This window comes from Drosophila erecta, unplaced genomic scaffold, assembly GCF_003286155.1.
Source record: "Drosophila erecta strain 14021-0224.00,06,07 unplaced genomic scaffold, DereRS2 tig00000283-arrow-arrow-pilon, whole genome shotgun sequence".
In the NCBI taxonomy this organism is placed as follows: Eukaryota; Metazoa; Arthropoda; class Insecta; order Diptera; family Drosophilidae; genus Drosophila; species Drosophila erecta.
The window spans coordinates 757497-777978 of NW_020825217.1; the positions used below are offsets into that span (position 1 = coordinate 757497).

At 43.4% G+C, this 20482-nt stretch overlaps 3 protein-coding genes across 8 annotated transcripts in view; 1 reads left to right on the plus strand and 2 right to left on the minus strand.

Moving 5' to 3' along the window:
• Window positions 1-20482, minus strand: part of LOC6555766 (uncharacterized protein CG43867) — a 123039-nt gene that overhangs the window by 24246 nt on the left and 78311 nt on the right. For all 6 annotated transcript variants that reach the window (XM_026983112.1, XM_026983114.1, XM_026983115.1 and 3 more), the window contains one exon: window positions 987-1049. In XM_026983112.1, coding sequence (XP_026838913.1) covers window positions 987-1049 — 63 coding nt within the window. The remainder of the gene's footprint in view (window positions 1-986; window positions 1050-20482) is intronic.
• LOC6555799 lies at window positions 2759-3198 on the plus strand. Its single transcript, XM_001982400.3, has one exon. It carries the CDS (start codon window positions 2765-2767, stop codon window positions 3119-3121), a length of 357 nt encoding a protein of 118 aa, XP_001982436.1. The 5' UTR covers window positions 2759-2764; the 3' UTR covers window positions 3122-3198.
• LOC6555764 lies at window positions 4547-5042 on the minus strand. The gene has a single exon (XM_001982401.3). It carries the CDS (start codon window positions 4992-4994, stop codon window positions 4734-4736), a length of 261 nt encoding a protein of 86 aa, XP_001982437.1. The 5' UTR covers window positions 4995-5042; the 3' UTR covers window positions 4547-4733.

The following is a 20482-nucleotide window of genomic DNA, read 5'->3' on the forward strand; positions in this document are numbered from 1 at the left end:
ATTTGCTGCTTGATTTGAGGGTATTCAACGCTTTTTCCACCATTAGCCCTACTAAGCACTCCTTTTTGGCGGAAATTCCCAGGGCCGGCCCTTCTTTTGGGCAGTGCAGAGGCAGAACTAAATGTCGCGAGGGAGGTGGTGTAAATATTTGCATTTCGCTTGTTTTTTGGGGTGTTGCGTTAGGCAAAGCCAAAAGGCTCCAGGGACTTGTTAATGCAAACAATGCGCATTTGATATTGAAAGCATAAGTACGATGGGCTGGGGCAAAATCGAGCAACTGGAAGGGGGCTGTATCTACAGCCTGTGTATTTCGTCCTTTTGGGGTAGTTTTGTGCCACACAGACCAGGGGGAGCTGTAAAGCTTCTCTGCGCTTGCAGCCGCACGAACTCCAACGCAGGCCTGCATTAAAGCGTATTTCCGGGGAGCACTGGGTGCCAAGGGGTACCGAGTACTGGGCGGAACTCGACGTAGGCTTGTGTACCGAGCACCCGCTGTGGAGTCCGTTACCCATCCCTTTACAGAAGTAGAGGCACTCAACAAAATACAAGGTGGTTATGGTTATGCGAACAACAACTCTTTCAACACTCTAAGCAACCTCATTTGTATAGACAAGTTACAAAAAAATCACTGCAAGTTGTATCTCAAGATCTTTCCCTCGATTGAATCTTATTACAATGCTACGTGTATGTTCTGAATTTCCTTCTATTTCGTGCAGTGTCTATCTGCCGCTTGAGTTGGTGACAACTTTTCGGTCGGCGGACCAGTTTTGTTGTGCGCCACAGCTGTTAGTGGCCCCTTTAGCTACAGCTGCTCCACCCCTGTATAGAACACCATTGTCATGAAAATCTGGGGACCCTCCACCCACCACCTTTAAAAGCTCCCCTCCAATGTTGGGGGATAGACGGATCCCCGTGCCCTCGTTTTAATTTCGCCACCCCAGAGATAAGGATTAGAAGCGGGGGCTGCCAGTCATTTAATGGCTTACCTTATCTTCGGCTTCCTCGGCGCGTTCTTCCGCTTCAATGACGCGTTGTTCGAGCTCCGTTAGCTGCAAGTGGAAAGAAGGGGACTTGGTTAAAACGCATCAATGTTAACGTTGCAGTTGCCAAAGCAGACATATGTACGTATATCTCTTTATCTTGAGGATATAGCAAAAACTTACTTCTTAATTACAAGTGTGGCCTAATTTTGATGTCTTATCCATGGTTTTAAATATATAATTAATATTGTTAGGATGTATGCTTCATTTTAACATAACTATAGTAAATACATAGGCTTAACAGATTTTCAGAAATATTTACTAGGAGGTAAAGCACTTAAGTATATATTTTCTTAATATTGCCACTATTAAAATAAAACTACATATTTGTATACAAGGTTCGAATAAAATACGGTAGATACTTAATTTTTGAGATATGTGTAAAATATTACCTGCCGCCATCTATATCTGAAGGCGCGTTAATTATAAAAATGTTTTACCCTAGTAACGGGTATCAGATAGCCAAGGTACTCGACCATAGCGTTTCTTCTTGGTTTTTTTCCCCCACAGAGTAGATGTTTACCTTTATAAGTTTTAGGCAATTGGTCTATACACGAATTAGTAATATTTTCTATAGATACATTCTATCCCTTGTATTTAAGGGATTTCTAAAGAAATTTACAGTGTAATTGCATAGCCGATTCTACAACCCTATGCAACCATTTATCTGATACACTCTCCCACTCATTATTCACTTTAGTGCAGACACCTACCCTGCCAATAAGAACTTCCCAGTATTTTTCGGTGTGGTGAATTGTGTTTAAGCTATTGAAGAAAGATTATTTTGAGGTCTTTTATGTTTTTTGTTTTTTTCTGCAAGGAAGGTTGGTGTCTCACTGGGAATCATCCACACAGCCACCCGATGGATGGTCTATCCATCAATGAATCAATCATGGGAAATGACACACAATTTGCGGCTAATAGGGATAATGCTCTCTAGCTAATACAATTCTTGTCGCTGGGATCTGTTTCCTTGCACCTGGTATTACAATAATTTTGGAAAACGGCGCACATTTCACCCTTGGTCGCTTACTTCGCGCGTTTAGCAACTCAATGGCATGCCTTTTAGGAAAGGTGAAAAGTCGGCCGCGAAAAGAGCCCTCTAGGAATTCCCTTCCAATTAATCACCCAAGTGGCCCACAGAGCCCAAGAGTCCAAAGGGAGAAAGGACGCGGAGGAAGCTGGTTAAACGCCGCTAAGGGTTCCACTTGAACCGCGCGAGAGATCGACTGCCGTCTATTTTGAATGTCTTAAGTGCATTAATTTCCGCTTTTTTTGCCATTCAAGTGGCCACTCAGTCAAGGCGGCGGAGGACGGGGGTGTGGAGCCCATTGATTGATGGATGTCAAATTGTTGTGCGAAATATGAAGGAGCCTCCTCTACTGATGATGAATGGGAAAGCGGAAGTGGCAGCTTGACTTGATGGCACGCTCTCATACATCTCCGCTTAAGTCGGAGTTAACCTTTGGTAAGCTGTGGAGGAGTATATTCCCCTACTTAAAGTAAGTGCCGCCTAAGAACTCCAATTTTATTAGGAAGTGCTTTTATTTGTTCGCTTGCTGCTTAAGCTGCACTTCAGTACCATAACCAAGTCCGATTAGTCATCTAATGACTGAGTTGAGGACTAATTGACAACGCCATTCCCTTGGCCAAAAACAGCTGCGCAGGGGGAACCACTATAAAAGAGGTGGAACCTGCGACAAGCTCGCCCAGAAACGACAGATATGTGCTCCAGTCTAAGCGACTTCTTTGCCTGCATCAGGGCCCAGGGAAATGTCGAAGCGGATTCCACCAGCTCCACCCATCAGCGGAACAACGCTGACCTGGACGATGAGCCGCCCGACCTGCAGCCCAAACAGGAGCAGATCCGCCAGAGGAGCGACACAACCGTGGCCCAGCACCACGATTCACTCCCAGTTCCGCCTCCGGCTGGATCTCCATCGACGGACTACCTTCGCCCCTCTTTGCGGCCAGCACGGGTCTCCTACGAGGCCTTGGAGCGCTACTATCGGATTTATGGTAGATCTCGCCAAGACGCCGGGTCATCTGGTTCAGTGAGAAATATTTCCGACCAGTTCTAGGCGTACATTTGTTGGGACTTTGAGATTGATATGATAGGATGATATATGATATATACGCCCATTTTCCGCTAAAAGTCGAACACATTAAATACATTTTACACATTTCCCTGACTCGACTGTATAGACAATCAACGGCTGGCATTTCACCGCTGGCGTTGACCGCTGCGACAAAACTTGGCCAAAGCATTGGATTAGGCAAAAAGCTGAAAAGGTGGAAAGTTCGGCTCGACTTGCGTGCGTGAAAGATTGCCGTGGTTTTACCGGATTTTGCCGTCCACATCCGTACACCTGTTTAATCAGGGGCGTTCTGGCCTGCCAATTGGCGACTTAATTGGAAGGAAATGAAGCAGTCGGAGGCCTTAAACAGAACACATTTGGCATTAATTGCTGGAGTGGCTGGGTGGCAGGGTGGGTCCACTTTCCTTCAGACACTTCAGACTTAAACACACAAGTTTTACAAATGTGCTACGCAGTCGCAACAAGAACGGAAACGGAAAATGTAATTTCGCAGCCACGAATGCAATTCCAGCAAACAAATGGCTCACAATGGGTGAAGTAAGCCCCCGAAGCTCCTGCTGCCAAAGGAGGTGACTTTGCCCATTAGTCGGTTTAGGTGTCGTTTGCCGCTCTGCTGAAAGTTTCCAGCGAATGTCTCACTAAAAGTTGTCTTTCTCGCGATTGCGATACAGATGTGAATATATAGGGGACTCAGTGGGTGGGTGGACAATGCTGCACGGAGGAGGGGCGCAGATCTTGATGGGCTGCAGTAGCTCCGGTTCATCCGACTGGGAATTGCTTTGGGTAAAACGAGTTTACACTGGTGTATTCCACAACCGGAAGGCGGACCCAATTGATAGGTCAACAATGGAACAGTGCAACAGTGAACATTTTTCAGTGGTCTGCGTATACGTAATGTGATCTGCCCCCACCAAACAAAAAAAAAACATTTCCACAGTTTATAAACATTATTTTCATATTTCTACACAACTCCACCAGTACGCGCAAAGCACACATGTGAACAACAAACTGTTTAACAGACTAAAGGGTATCCGTTAGTTGGAACTCGACTCTTGTTCTTTCTTTGCACTGTTTAGGAAACTGTGCCTGGTGTTTTGGCATTCACAATCGAATCCAAACATTTACCGCACATAGCCGCACATACACTCAAGTAATGTTATACCATTTGAAGCTATCGTACACAGGCTTTGTTGGATTCGTTTAGACCACTCTTGTCCATCGATGACCTGTAGATTGGTTATTACGCCCTGTTTTATTGGTTTTCAATTCGTATGCCTGTTGTCTCCTCATTTGGTTTGTGTTTTGATTGCAAAAAGTTAATTAAAATTTTGTTGTAATTGAATTTTATTGCATTGTTTGTTTGCATTTTGTTTTGTTCAGTTTTTTTTTTTTTTTTTTTTTGCTTTGTGCGCAGCTTTGTTTGAGTTTTGTCGAGTTTTTCTATTTTTTTGCCGGCTGTTTTGTTGTCTGGCCATTATGCCATTTGTTGTCATTTGGTTTTTGCCTTTGGTCTTAATTGGATTATGGCAAAAAGAGTTTTAATTAAACCAAATGAAGTGGAGTGCGGGCAGCGAGCGTTGGGCTTTGTTTTGAATCAAATGATGGTTTCCGGCAGCCTGGGATCATCGAAACCATCGAAGCCATCGAAGGCATCGAAGCCATCATCCTGCCACTCCTGCTCGCCAGCCCACGGATGGCAGATGAGTTCAAAGGTCAGTGGCGGCAGCGGCGGCAGTTCAACCTTCACCACTTTGGGCGCTGCTTCCTCCATCGACGGAGTCGATGGAAACTCCATCATACAGTCGCCGCCGCAGCGCCGGCAATATAGCAGATCCACCAAGAAGCCCAGAAACATCCCGCCCTCTGATTATGCGGTGCTTCCCCGAAAGCTGATTTCGCAGCACTGCCGATATCGGATGGTTACCTGCTACTACCCAGCTACTCCCACAAATCCACCAGTCCACCAATCCACGCCCCACAATCCACAGCACCACAGCACAGCTGCGTCCACAGCAGAACTCGCAAATGGATGGATTACAGACTCGCTCGTTCTCCAGTAAACCCATCGTCATCAGTGTAAAAAGCAAATGACAAAATTAATTAAAATTAAAATTAAATGTCGCTCGTTTGGCGTTGATTAAGGAGTGCGATCATGCATTATGCATTATGCATAACACATTATATCGTATTCACTGCATCGGCATTACGTAATCCACTGTCCACACACACGCACACATGCGCATTTATGCACTTATGCATTTATGTTTGTTGGTGTATAGAATGCACATTATAATTACATTTATGCGCGGCCATCAAATTCAATGGGGCTAAAGCATTTGCATAACGTCTGCACACCACAACCCCCATTCACTCATTAAAGTCTAGATACGAGGAGGCTTCCGTTCGAAAAAGCACTTTTGAGCCCCTGCAGGGCGTACTAGTACTGAGCCCTATTTAGACCGCCATAATTGGGGACTAAACGTGAATAAAGTTTAAAGATCAGTTCAATACATTTCTGCTCTGTCTGCCTCTGTCTCGCTCTCGCCGTATTTCCGTCCCACTCACTCGCTGTCTAGTGCAACGAGAAATTCAATTTGGCCAGCAAGGAGCGAGCTTAAAATTGAATAAGAATGAGAATGCTGGCGACGACGATGACAACGGAAATTTGCAATCTTTTAATCACACTTACTCACTAGCTCTGTGCCTTTCCCCCCGGCTCTCCGCGCCTCTCGCCATCCCGCTCAGTGATTTTAATTATGCTTAACAAGCTGGGAAGAAGCAGCAGCTGCGGCTGAGGAAGATAAATGAAGGCCATAGCTCGCCATCCACAAGTCCTTCGAGGAATGCCGCTCCACATTTCACACTTTATGTTCCCATTTGTTTATATTAAGCTGGTTGCATTATCAGAGGTATTATGATGTCGGAATGTGACTAATTAAACGCGCTCGCTTCTTTCACAATGCATCCCTAGTTCTTTCCATATTCGTCATATTTTATTGGTTTTGGTTTCTGGTTATCTTTTTACTTTGGCAGTTGAGAAATAGCGCGGCAAATGCAGCATGGTCACAAGTAAGCTGTGCGAAAAAAGCGGAAAGTAGGCCAATCACGCCGCAGCCAAATTCATGTCAACCGCATGAAGGCCAGGCCCATACGCATACCACTCACCTTTTTTTTTGGCTTTGGGTCAAGTGGAAAGAAGAACAAGCACGACAAGAATAACCACAACATGAAAAACTAGGTTAACATGGGTTAAGGTGTGTCATTAACTTGCCACAAACACACATGGGAGGCCTGGCCCGGCATTGAGTTTGCCCTGCGGCGCTGCACCGCGCCTTTCCTCTTTTCCTTTTCCCCTTTCAACATTCTCCATTCCTCATCCCCATGCCAATTTCCATTTTCTGTTTAACCTATCCCCCGCATGCATGCACTGCGAAAAATCAAGTTTGACATTAACAGCCTGTATTTGTGACTCTGCACACGCTCTATATCCTAGCACAAAAGTCCCCCTTTTCAAACCGAAACAACTATCGACTATCAGATACCCAGACTATTCACTCAGCTCAAAGCGAAAGGGAGAGCAAGTTGCAAAGCGACTGCTTCCAAGGTTGCACGCGAAAATAATACAATTTTTATCGTCCTTTGTACATGTTCTGCCTGCGGAGTCATTAGAGGGGCGTTTCACCACTGCTCCCGACGGAGGACTTCTCATTACGTCTAATGTGCCAAGGGCACCTGCACCTGCAGCATCTCCACCTGGCTGAACTAATTAGCAGCTAGGCAAGCTAGGCAAAGTCGAAGGCAGCTCAGCTTAGAGCGGCAAAGTTCCTGCTCGGGCGCCATCGAAATTGACACAAATTGGCACAGGGCGAGTACATCAGGGCAATCAGATTAGGCGATGTCGTCGTCATCGCGTCATCGTATGTGCGATGTGTTTTCCCGGTGCACCCCATTTTCCCGGCTTTTTCGCTCCAGAGGTAAATGCTGAGGATGAGCTGAGGAGAAGCCACAGCAGCCACGCAACGATTTTGCAGCTGCTTTCAATCATGACGCACGGATTAGGACTCAGGTTAAAGATTAACAATGCCAAACAAGAGCGACAGACTGTCAGGCGGAGGAGGTTTGCTCACGTCACGCCCACTATTAGTTGGAGCGCTGCTGATGGATCGAATGGATGGTACTGAATGGGATTGGATGGGATTGGATTGGATTGGATGCGACCATCGAGAGGAAGGAAGCGGAAGAGTGGAAGATAAGATAAGCCGATTGCGCACAGCAAGTGCAGCGGAGATGTAGCAGAAACCAGATTAGGCAGCAGACTGACTTGAGGGGAAGCGGTATTCCAGGACGTACGTTAAAGTTATGCGAGGAACAGGTTGGAACAGGTTGGTGAGCAAGTATGCCCAGTTTGGTTTAGGGTAACAATAGAGCCATTAACCATCTCCTCTTCTTCCTTCCAAATGAAATCCCTGATTAACGGGCTTTGAAATAAACGCCTTTCAAGTTGAGTGCAAAGAGAGTGTGATGACCGCAAAGCATTGTCATAAAAAGCAGAAATGGCGAGATATCCCAAAGCTATTAGCAGTTGATAGCGTCTCAAGGACTCCAGCCAGATCAGGCCCAACTCCGTTTGTCCCACAGGCGACTCAAGATAAGGACAACAAAGCCGGGCGGGCGAGGAATAACAATTAGTGCATACATTTGGCACGGCAAAGAAGTACAGGCGAGGCACAGACACAAAGAAAAGAACTGAGAAAAGCAGGAGTCCGCGCAATAATCACAGCCAAGTGCTGCATATTTATAGGCGCAATCAAGTTTATTGCGCCAGCAGCACAAGAAAGGACTGCGACTACCTTCTTCATACTAATTAACTTAATTGCGGCGCCACTTCGCGCTGGAAGAAAGTGCCACTCAAAAGTTCAATGCATTCCCGGGCCTTGATAATTCTTCAAAATAATATTTGGATTGCTGCCGAACGAGTGAAGTTCTTGTATTTCGCAAAAAAAATGTCAAAATTTGCAAAAAATGTACAAAAAATTTAATTTTTAGTTTTGGATACAGTTTGATTGGAAATTTAAATACGAACTCAACGAGGTATAACAATCCACATTCAGACAATTATTTTTAAAGTTGCGGCAAAAAACTGATTATTTCATGTCGGAAAATCGGAAAAACGACTTTTGGCAAATATTCGATATTTTCGATGGGCATTTTCATCACAACTTCCATAAAAATAATCACAAAGTTGAAATAATAACAGTTTTAAGCAGCTGATTACCACCGCTAACCATCCCTACCATTTTTTGACGGACTTGGGAAAAACATTTTTTTTGTGATTTTTTGCCTTTTTTTGTAAGGGGTAACATCAACAAAATTTGCAAAAAATGGCCAAAAAATTGTATTCCTTTTTTTGGACATAGTTCGATTGGAAATTTAAATACGAGCTCAACGACGTATGGCATTCCATATTCAGACAATAATTTTTAAAGTTGTGGCCAAAAAACTGATTATTTTATGTCGGAAAATCGCAAAAACGACTTTTGGGAAATATTCGATATTTTTCGAAGGGAATTTTTATCATAACTTCCATAAAAATGATCAAAAAGATGAAAGAATGACAGTTTTGAGCAGCTAATTACCAACGCTAAACATCCCTATCACTTTTAGACGGACTTGGGAAAATAATTTTTTTTTTGATTTTTTGTCTTTTTTTGTAAGGGGTAACATCAACAAAATTTGCAAAAAATGGCCAAAAAATTTGATTTCTATTTTTTGATACAGTTCGATTGGAAATTTAAATACGAGCCCAACGAGGTATGACATTCCATATTCAGACAATTATTTTTAAAGTTGTGGCCAAAAAACTGATTATTTTATGTCGGAAAATCGGAAAAACGACTTTTGGCAATTATTCCATATTTTCGATGGGCATTTTCATCATAACTTCCATAAAAATGATCACAAAGTTGAAAAAATAACAGTTTTAAGCAGCTAATTACCACCGCTAACCATCCCTATCACTTTTTGACGGACTTGGGAAAATAATTTTTTTTTTGATTTTTTGTCTTTTTTTGTAAGGGGTAACATCAACAAAATTTGCAAAATATGGCCAAAAAATTTGATTTCTATTTTTTGATACAGTTCGATTGGAAATTTAAATACCAGCTCAACGATGTATGGCATTCCATATTCAGACAATTATTTTTAAAGTTGTGGCCAAAAAACTGATTATTTTATTTCGGAAAATCGGAAAAACGACTTTTGTGAAATATTAGATATTTTTCGAAGGGAATTTTCATCATAACTTCCATAAAAATGATCACAAAGTTGAAAGAATGACAGTTTTGAGCAGCTAATTACCAACGCTAAACATCCCTATCACTTTTAGACGGACTTGGGAAAATAATTTTTTTTTGATTTTTTGTCTTTTTTTGTAAGGGGTAACATCAACAAAATTTGCAAAAAATGGCCAAAAAATTGTATTCCTTTTTTTGGACATAGTTCGATTGGAAATTTAAATACGAGCTCAACGACGTATGGCATTCCATATTCAGACAATAATTTTTAAAGTTGTGGCCAAAAAACTGATTATTTTATGTCGAAAAATCGAAAAAACGACTTTTGGCAAATATTCCATATTTTCGATGGGCATTTTCATCACAACTTCCATAAAAATGATCACAAAGTTGAAAAAATAACAGTTTTAAGCAGCTGATTACCACCGCTAACCATCCCTACCACTTTTTGACGGACTTGGGAAAACAATTTTTTTTGTGATTTTTTGCCTTTTTTTGTAAGGGGTAACATCAACAAAATTTGCAAAAAATGGCCAAAAAATTGTATTCCTTTTTTTGGACACAGTTCGATTGGAAATTTAAATACGAGCTCAACGATGTATGACATTCCATATTCGGGCAATATTTTTTAAAGTTGTGGCCAAAAAACTGATTATTTTATGTCGGAAAATCGCAAAAACGACTTTTGGCAAATATTCCATATTTTCGATGGGCATTTTCATCACAACTTCCATAAAAATGATCACAAAGTTGAAAAAATAACAGTTTTAAGCACCTGATTACCACCGCTAACCATCCCTACGACTTTTTGACGGACTTGGGAAAAAAATTTTTTTTGTATTTTTTTGCCTTTTTTTGTAAGGGGTAACATCAACAAAATTTGCAAAAAATGGTCAAAAAATTTAATTCTTATTTTTTTATACAGTTCGATTGGAAATTTAAATACGAGTTCAACGACGTATGACATTCCATATTCAGACAATAATTTCTAAAGTTGTGGCCAAAAAACTGATTATTTTATGTCGGAAAATCGCAAAAACGACTTTTGTGAAATATTCGATATTTTTCGAAGGGAATTTTTATCATAACTTCCATAAAAATGATCAAAAAGATGAAAGAATGACAGTTTTGAGCAGCTAATTACCAACGCTAAACATCCCTATCACATTTAGACGGACTTGGGAAAATAATTTGTTTTGTGATTTTTTGCCTTTTTTTGTAAGGGGTAACATCAACAAAATTTGCAAAAAATGGCCAAAAAATTTTATTCCTTTTTTTGGACACAGTTCGATTGGAAATTTAAATACGAGCTCAACGATGTATGACATTCCATATTCAGACAATTATTTTTAAAGTTTTGGCCAAAAAACTGATTATTTTATGTCGGAAAATCGGAAAAACGACTTTTGGCAAATATTCGATATTTTCGATGGGCATTTTTATCATAACTTCCATAAAAATGATCAAAAAGATGAAAGAATGACAGTTTTGAGCAGCTAATTACCAACGCTAAACATCCCTATCACTTTTAGACGAACTTGGGAAAATAATTTTTTTTGTGATTTTTTGTCTTTTTTTGTAAGGGGTAACATCAACAAAATTTGAAAAAAATGGCCAAAAATTTGATTTCTATTTTTTGATACAGTTCGATTGGAAATTTAAATACGAGCTCAACGATGTATGACATTCCATATTCAGACAATTATTTTTAAAGTTTTGGCCAAAAAACTGATTATTTTATGTCGGAAAATCGGAAAAACGACTTTTGGCAAATATTCGATATTTTCGATGGGCATTTTTATCATAACTTCCATAAAAATGATCAAAAAGATGAAAGAATGACAGTTTTGAGCAGCTAATTACCAACGCTAAACATCCCTATCACTTTTAGACGAACTTGGGAAAATAATTTTTTTTGTGATTTTTTGTCTTTTTTTGTAAGGGGTAACATCAACAAAATTTGAAAAAAATGGCCAAAAATTTGATTTCTATTTTTTGATACAGTTCGATTTGAAATTTAAATACGAGCTCAACGATGTATGACATTCCATATTCAGACAATTATTTTTAAAGTTTTGGCCAAAAAACTGATTATTTTATGTCGGAAAATCGGAAAAACGACTGTTGGCAAATATTCGATATTTTCGAAGGGAATTTTCATCATAACTTCCATAAAAATGATCAAAAAGATGAAAGAATGACAGTTTTGAGCAGCTAATTACCAACGCTAAACATCCCTATCATTTTTAGACGGACTTGGGAAAATAATTTTTTTTTTGATTTTTTGCCTTTTTTTTAAGGGGTACAAATATGAAAGAATGACAGTTTTAAGCAGCTGATTACCACCGCAACCATCCCTACCACTTTTTGACGGAATTGGGAAAATAAATTTTTTTTGTTGTAAGAATTTTCAGCAAAATTGGCAAAAAATTGCCAAAATTGGGAATGGGAATTTTCATCATTTTCTGTGTTGCAAATTAGCAAAAGCGTACCAACGAGGAATCATATCGGGCCCAGTCCTGCCGGAACATTTATATTTCAATTGCAGCTTTCAGTTCGCTTCTTTTCGCTTGAGCACTGCACAAATGTATAACTGTATATTTCCAATGCATTGCATTCCAGAAGACGAAGTGGTCCTAGTCGGCAGTCCCGTGGTGAATTTCAATTATCCTTGTTGGAGCAACTATTGCTTGCATTTTCAGTCCCTTTCTCATTTTCAGACTTCCCTGAAGTTCAGTTTTGGTTTTATGCATGGGACGCCGCCTAGTTTTTCATTCAAGCCCATCCTCAAGTGGCGAGCTCCCATCCCAATATCATTTTTCTCGCTTTTCACTTCATCTTCTTCTTGTGGCGCTTGCCGCCCATTTACGCCGTAAATTGTTTGCATACAATACGGCGACAGCGGTGGGGGCTTGGAGCAGGGGCCTAGTGTCTAGTGCCTAGTTCAAAGCCCCAGCCATTTGTTTTGGGTCTTAACTTTTGGTGCGGCTTATTTGTGCGGCCAGATTAAGTTTCAAATTGATGTGCGTTTTGAGTGAGCCAGGAGGCAACGACAACGACAACGAAAAGGGAAAGGGGGTCATAGTTTTCCAGCCCTGATGAGATGGAACTCCGGGCGAGTAAGCCGCATTGATGGCCAAACTTTAATTTGATCATTCCTTTCTCTGCCTTCACTCCATTTCCAGAAAGAGCCGATAAGCTAGCTTTTATGGCTCAAAATCTCGGCAGTTGCACGCGAAAATGGGGCAGCTAATCTGCGGTGATTGGTGGGCTGGCCTCCAAAGATGAAAACATCTCTGCAGATGAAAACAGTGTGCACGAATTTGCAGTAACAAAAGAAAGTTGTCAGTCAACTGTGACCTCTCCTCCATGCGGCACAAAAATATCTCGCCAAATGAAGAATAATCTAATGAGCAGCCTCAAAAGTTGTGCTCTTCATTATTTATTCAGATTACGGATGTGATCTCAAATTGCAGGACTATTCGTCCTTGACCTCTGATTTGTCAGCTGTACCTAGACCTAGTACATGGCAGATTTTTGAGCAAACGATACTGAAAACGGAGACAATTTTCCATTCTCTGGGGGAGACACCAAACTTTCTGTCCTCGCTTTGTTTGCGAGTTCTTGCGGCTTGAGAAAGCAAGAAAAACTTTCGCATAAAATTTCCATATCAGCTATTTTATTTGCAACAATTTGGCACCACTTCTGTGTGGCGGTGACGTATCAATTTCCGCTTGATTGCATTTAAAAAGAAATAGTCGAAGGAAGGTGGGTAAAGCGCGGCAAAAGTTTTCCTTTTCCATTGCAGCGCGCTGCCCTCCGTTTTCCGTTCGTTTTTTGGTTGTTGGCGCAAATTAAGTTTTTGGCCTGCAAATACGATTTTTGCGGCAAACGAAAATCGAAAATAAAGTTAAAAATTGTACGTTTTACTTGGGTGTATCTGGCCTTCGTCCTCCTTTTCCGCGTGTCGGTCCACAAAAGTTTTTGGCTGCGGGAAACTTTGGCGAGTGTAAAAGTTTACAATTTCTGCACACAGTTCGCTTGCTTGCCTGCGTCCAAGTTTAAAGGTTAATGATACCACAAAATAAGTTAAGAACCCCCACACACAGGCGAAGGAAACGGGTCTTCCCGGTGTTACAACGAAATTACGCCCCTGATTGGATTTGTGCAGTGATGCGGCCACGTTTGCTGTGCTTGCTGTGTTTGCTGTGTTTGCTACGTGCTGCAATCGAGGACAAATTGGCAGTGTGACCAAGCGAGGGGAACAGCGACATTGGAACACAAAGTGTGACCTTAGTCGAAATATTGCAACCATGGATGCCTTAAAAGTATTCTCGCATGTGGGCTAGTTCCAATCTGTTAAATACAGATACAGCACAGACGCTTTAGCTAAGTTTCCTGCAAATCGTAATCACATTTTAATTGCTATGACCAACATAAAAGCACTTGTCGTATGGATCAAAGTCCAGACTCATTTGCGAGACAAATGGCGATGGATTCATTTGACGGCTCCCATCGAGCTCGATGGCACTATGCTGTTTACACAGGGACTCGTCCGAAGGGCAGGAGCTGGGCGACCGACTTAATTCGAGATTCGATAAGGATTTAGCCGGTGCAGGACACGCCTCGGCCTCGGCCTCACTGAAGAGACAGCAGGCTCGAAATGCTGACAGCATCAATCCCATTCTCGTTCGCCTTCGACTTCCCTAGATTTTGCTTCTTAGTTTAGCTTCTTTTGCTGCCGCAAGGGACCAGTTTTTAACCCAAACTGTCCACGAATATTTGCTAATTGCCTATACTTTGGCTACGAGGTGCCAGTTGTGACAGTTGTTTTGGCTCGTGTCTAGATAAGAAGTGGTCTGAAACATTTTCAAGCAAAGGTTTACTATCTCATGTATTGTTATTGCGACTTGTTATCAGAGTGATTTGCTCGTATGCATTTAAACGGGTAATGTTGGCCTGTAAATGTATGGAGTTTCCTATCCTTTGTCCTTTGTTCTGGCAAGCCATGCTCGTATCTTGTAAATTGTGCTAGTAGCAAACGGCGAACCAACAGATGGCACGGAGGAGAGGACGTTCTTCCATTCTAATACCTTCCCACTAATAACCACCCAGCACCTCCGACAAGCCCACGTTCCACACAAGAGGATGTCTCCTTATGGTTACTTTCCTCGACTGGATTCTCCCCTTGTTTATTGTTAGCTTAGTGAACATTTAATTGTTGTTTACATTTGTCTTTTGGTTTATTTTGCAGCACTTTGTAGTCCCTCCTCTCTTAGACTCCGCCAGCACTACGTGTTCCTTAATAACAGTTTTATATAAGCAGGGAAACAGCGAGGAAATGATGGGGCGAAATTTACATTTTAATTTCTTTTAATTAAAAAAACAGCCAACAAAATATCAAAAATAAAGCACATTAAAATGTTTCCTCCTTCTTTGCTTTCATTCTTATTATTCCTCTTGTGCTTCGCTTAATTTCATTTTCTTGGCAGTGGAATGGAATCTGATGGGATCCAGTGACAGCTGTCAATATAGAACTTGAGAGGATATTTACTTGAAGCACTTGTATGAAACCCACCCAAAAATAAAAAGCCCGAGCGGTACATAAAAGAGAATTCGCGAGGTGTCAGGTACGTGAAGTTTTCACGGGAAAAGTGACAAGCTTGTTGGCCACGTGGATGAAGCGGTGGAGTGTATTGGATGGTTAATTCTCGGGAGTACAGGACTCTGTGCCATCATAGGACCATCATAGTTGCCTCAAATATATACTTCTTTATAAATTTATTAATTGAAAATGTTACACGGTCATTTGATAAAACCCTCCTTGGCGTAGCATTTGCCAGACATCTCGGCAATGCGACAGTGAGACCTTTCATGTGTTAGCTGATGCATTTGCAAAAACACGAGGGCACAAACAACTTGCGGATGCAGTCGAGACCCCAAAACAAATCGCTTTTGAAAGCTGGACAGGCGGAAGAGGAAGTGCTTCATCACAGGTTGCCGTCGCCTCCCTCCGCTCCACTTCGGTCCGTTCCCATCCTGCCAGATCCTTCGTCCTGCCGCACAATTGTCGCACGTAATTTGGTTTTGGTATCTCAATTTCTACACTCAAAGCACTCGGGTGTTCGGTTGCCAGAATGCTGGGATGCTAAGGTGGCTGCAACGAATCAATTTCTGACATATGGCCTGTCAATGAGCTCTGACGTGTGGCAGGCAAAGAGAAAAGGATGTGCAACAGTGTGGCAGGACACTAAGCAAACAAGACACCATTGGACCACAGACTCTGGGCCAAACGGCTCTAAATCATGCCGTGAAAGTGGAAAGTGGCGAGGTGGCTTCAAGGCAGCAGGGCAGCCCACTGAAACCACTGCATGCGTTCCAAACTCTTAAATTTTCTGCTGCAATACTCCATCCCACATTGTAATTTGTGGTGGGTGTATATTCGAGGCCCCGGCCCAGTGTATTTATCTTACATTTTTCAGCACACACATCCATTTATATCTTTCGCTTCAGTGGGGAAACATTTTGCGCAAATTGAAGTATTTACCTTTTGGTCAAGGCAATGCAGTCGGGTTGCTACCGGCTGCCCAGCTCCACTTCTCCATTTCGGCTTCATTTGCTTTATGTAAATTTGTGCCCCCACCCTGGACCGCGGCAAGCTTTCAGTGTTATTTCCCAGTGCTTTCGCAGACCTCCCCCTTTGGAGCAGAAACAGGAGCTGAAGCTTGAGCTTGAGCTGGAGCCACGTTCCTCACCTGTCAGCCAGTTGCCACCCGGGCGCAGCCATTTGTCTCGCTACCTCTGCCGCCGCTCCTCGCCCACCAGTGGTCCACTGTTGGCTCAAACAAAACGTTGCGTAAGCGCTTGCCAAAGTTAAACCCGAGCAGCATCTAGCCCCATCCAGATGTACAACAGTGCAGCCCGTGGGAGAGCACTAACTGACTATCGCTTACTGGCGCCGCACATGTCTGCACGTTCATTTCTTCTACGCTTTTTGTGTTTCAACCGTTTTTTCTCGGCTTTTCGCCGGTTTTTCCATCGCTGCAAATTGCATTGAGCTGAAGCATTTTTCCGACAACGTCAGTTCCCCAGCCTCATCAGCAAGGCAACAGCAGCAGCAGCACCAGGCCCCCCAACCCGAACTAAAGGACCCATTCCAAAAACTCCAAACCTTGCCATCAGCATCCATTTGTTTCTTGGATTCCGGCGTGTTACGTTTCATTTTCAATTTTCGTGGCATTTGGCTTTGTTTGTTTTGGGTTCTTTTCGGGCTGCCAGGGGGCGGAGGATTTCAGGTGCGGTTGTGGCATCCTTTAATCAGGAAGCGTAGTTTCTTTTAAAACCTGTAGAGATTTAGCCAGTGTGACCATGCCATGCATCGAAATAGCACTTTGTTGAAAGGCCAACGGTGGCAATTTCAACTGCACTGATTTCCATTTGGCCGCTAAACTTACTCCCACCAATTACCAAAAAGTCCGAAACAACTTCTTTATTAAGTCATTTCATCGTTAGCCAAAAGGAAAAGGAAACGAAGCGAGGCAGCGCAAAAGCGGCTGGAAATATAATCATAATAAAAGTGAAATTAAATAAAATGAAAAGTCATGAAAAACATTTGCACTTGTTCAAAAAGTAAGCACAACAGAATCGCTCGTTGAGTGGCCAGGGGGCGGAGTGGGCGTGGCGCTGGAGCGAGCGAGACGGCAAGCGAGACGGGCTCTGTCATTAAATATTTACTTGGCGCTCCCTTTTACTTAGGCAAAGGCTCGTCGAGGGCTGCGCTTCCATCGCATTCCATCGCATTCCATTAGCCGACTACTTCGCCGTAGTCCCGCTGTAAGCATCCGTGGGTATATGTACATATATATAGGCGCTTCTGGGCACCAGCCAGATAAACATAACCGTTCCGTTTTATGAGCAACAATCATTGCTTTTGATTGCCATTCTGATGGCTTCAGCTTCAGCTTCAGCTTCGCCTTCACCTTCGGCACCAGCTCCCAGGACCCCGGATCGCCGACAGGTGCTCCTCCATCTGCCTTCCTATTCCGGCAAAGGTGTAAAATGCCGCATTGCTTAAATTTTTTATAGCCCACGCCCGCCGCCTCGCCATCCTTGGCTGTGGACGTGGACGAGCGAGTGGTCGGCCTCTGTTATTGTGTCGTTCTCATGATTGAAACTTATTTGCTCCTCCCGCCCCACTCAGCGGATCTCTGGCCAGTTAAATGGATTGGAGGACAGGTGTCCGGGCCACTGTTGCTCTCAACTTCGGATTCAAACTGTGATGGGCTCATTAGTTTTGGTTGCGGTTGGGGGCTTGTCTGGGCGATTAGCAACCATCTTCCGCTCTGCGTATGTAGCGTTAAGTTTAATATATATGCATATTTGCGAATCCAACCGCCACTTTGCCTGCCTTCAAACAGATTGATGCATTGGCTGCAGGAAAATAAGGCTGAAACAATGACGAGATTGATGAAAGCCCACAATCAAGTGACATCTTCATCGCGCGACTTTAATGCAATTTCCTGCATATTAAGCTGAAACTTCCGAGCAAAAGGACGCCAAAGCGAGGAACAAAACAAAAAACAAAAGCGGAAGCAAAGGACGACCATGCCAGGACACCAGAAACGGGCGGAGAGAAGGGACTCTGCTGCGTTGGCTTCCTTTTTAATTTCCGTCTGCATGCGTTTGCCCCACGGCCAAGGAGTTGGAGTTGCAGGTGGAGGAAGGCACTCCCCCTGCCTATGCAATACACACCTGTCTGGAGGCGGAGACACCATGCTGATGCTGCAAATTAGTGCCCGCTCCGCCCACTTCTGCGGCTGCTGCTGATGATCAGCATAAAATAATCGACACAAAAGCAAAATTTGTGTAATAAAAATTTTAATTAAGTGTATTCCACGCTTTTTTCGACCGCCGTGATGACAGGCGGCGCTCGGCCCACCAAGGATCTGCCAGCACATCGCCATCTCTGGACATGGGCACGGGCATGGATCCCGGATACCGGATCCCGGCTATCATTGTTTGAAATTTATGCAAATCGCTTTTTGTCCACCATCCCGCCTCCTGCCACTGGCGTCCACTGAATTAAAATTGAAGCGTTTCCAACTGCAGAAACACCACTCACTCACCATGGCAGATGCACAGAGAAAAATGCTCAAGTGACAGCATGGTATTACATTCTGCGAAACCATCCATTTGATAAAATAGCATCTGCATCTGCATCGCATCTACACTTCTTTTTCCTCAGTGTCGACGCCCGACGTAGAGACAAAGCGAAATCGGCAAAATCGACAAAGGCGGCCAAACGATTAACGCTTTTAATGAGTACTAAACTCGCCTACGCAATTATGAGATACCAGCCCCCGGCGGCGGCAAGGGACGTGCCAAGACGCCCCCATCGGACCAAGGGGCGTGGCTGGCAGTGCGCGTGACTGCCGGCGGTGAATAAAGCGACGATTTCCATAAACTGCCAACAGATAAATCCAGCGAAGGCACACACAACACGACTATCAGGCGGGTAGCTACCTTTGTCTTCATTTTGGCTACACAAAACCATCTCTTTGCCAATTTTTGGCGCTGCTTGTAGCCCCAAGTCACTTTCTGCTGAATGTGGCTTACAGATTACATTGCATTTGCACTTGGATTTTCAGGATGCTGCCACTATGTGTCCTGCGAACCTACGAAGACGCCCAGTTGCTTCGCCTTCGTTGACTATTCAAAATTCATTGAGATGCATTTTTCTTCTTGAAAGGAGCGAACTGCGAGGGGCTGCGTGGCCAGCACAATAGCATAGCAGGTCAGGCAAATTTGATTTGCCCTTCGACCTCTCCCTCGCAGCCATTGTTGTGGCCATAAAAAGAAATAGTTATTAGGACAACCTGTCCGGCAAGGAGCTGCCAGAGTACAGGGTATGGGGTAGAGGGGCTGCGGAAGGGGCTGAAGCACCCTCCTTAGGAAGATTATTATTATTATTGCTATTGCTGCTATTACAGCCAGTGTGCAGCTCTTTCTGCTGGCACTGTATAACATTTATTGTTATTTTCATGCACTGCCCTTGTTTTCCTTTTTGGCAACTGCAGCTGTGCGGAAAGGTTGACGTAGTGGAATCCACAGATTCTCTGACAGTAAGGGGTTTCCCTCCCAGCAGATACTCTCTATAAAATGCAAGATTCAGTCTATCTGGTATTCTTTTCCATCGCATTAATCATTTATTGGAACAATGCAGCTTGCCCAAACTTCTCGGGCCTATCCTACTTTCATTTGACCTCCATCTGCTATTCGGTAGGTCCTTCTTCCGCTCCATCCCTAGATTGCCCTATCCCTTCGGTGTTGTCACTCTTCCGCCTCGCATATTTTGCTGTAGACCGTGGAGTCCTGTCCTTGGAGTCCTTGCTGTTGTGTAGCTAAATTAGCTAAATTGCTTATGGCAAACTCACGTAGCGAATGCTGTCATGACCCCACCACCCAACGCCCAAAAATGAGGAGGCTTGCGAATGGGGAGGGAACTCCATTTCAGCTTCTGCTTCTGCTCCGGCTGAGGAGGCTGCTTCTTTCATGGGGATATTGGATTTTTAGCTGGCTTTTGTAATTGTTAATCACAGAAAGTTTAACATCCAAAACCCCGCCCCACCCGCTGCTCCTTTGTTTCTGCACCCGCGGTGTTCCAAATGGCGCTGTGCGATTTTTGTTTTCACGGTCGATTTGGTTTTGGCTTCTCACGGCGATGGGTGGTTGGGTGGCAAATAACTTGCACTGCTTTTGCTACACCCACCTGCTTTTTGCGTACGTGCAGGTGAACGCATAATTAGGAAAATTCCTTTGTTGTTCGGATTGGGGGCTGCGAATGCGATGGGGGAAGGGGGGGCAACGCTCACTGGAGATAAATCCGAATCGCATTCGAATGCCCTAACCTGAATGTTTGTTTGTTTTTTCCGCAGTGCATGGGCAAACAAGGTTTCGTTGAGCGAGTCTAGGTCTTGCAGCGAAAAACCCCATTTGTTTACACTGCCATTGAATCAAAGCGAACATTTAATACCGGCGAAAGCCTTGTTTC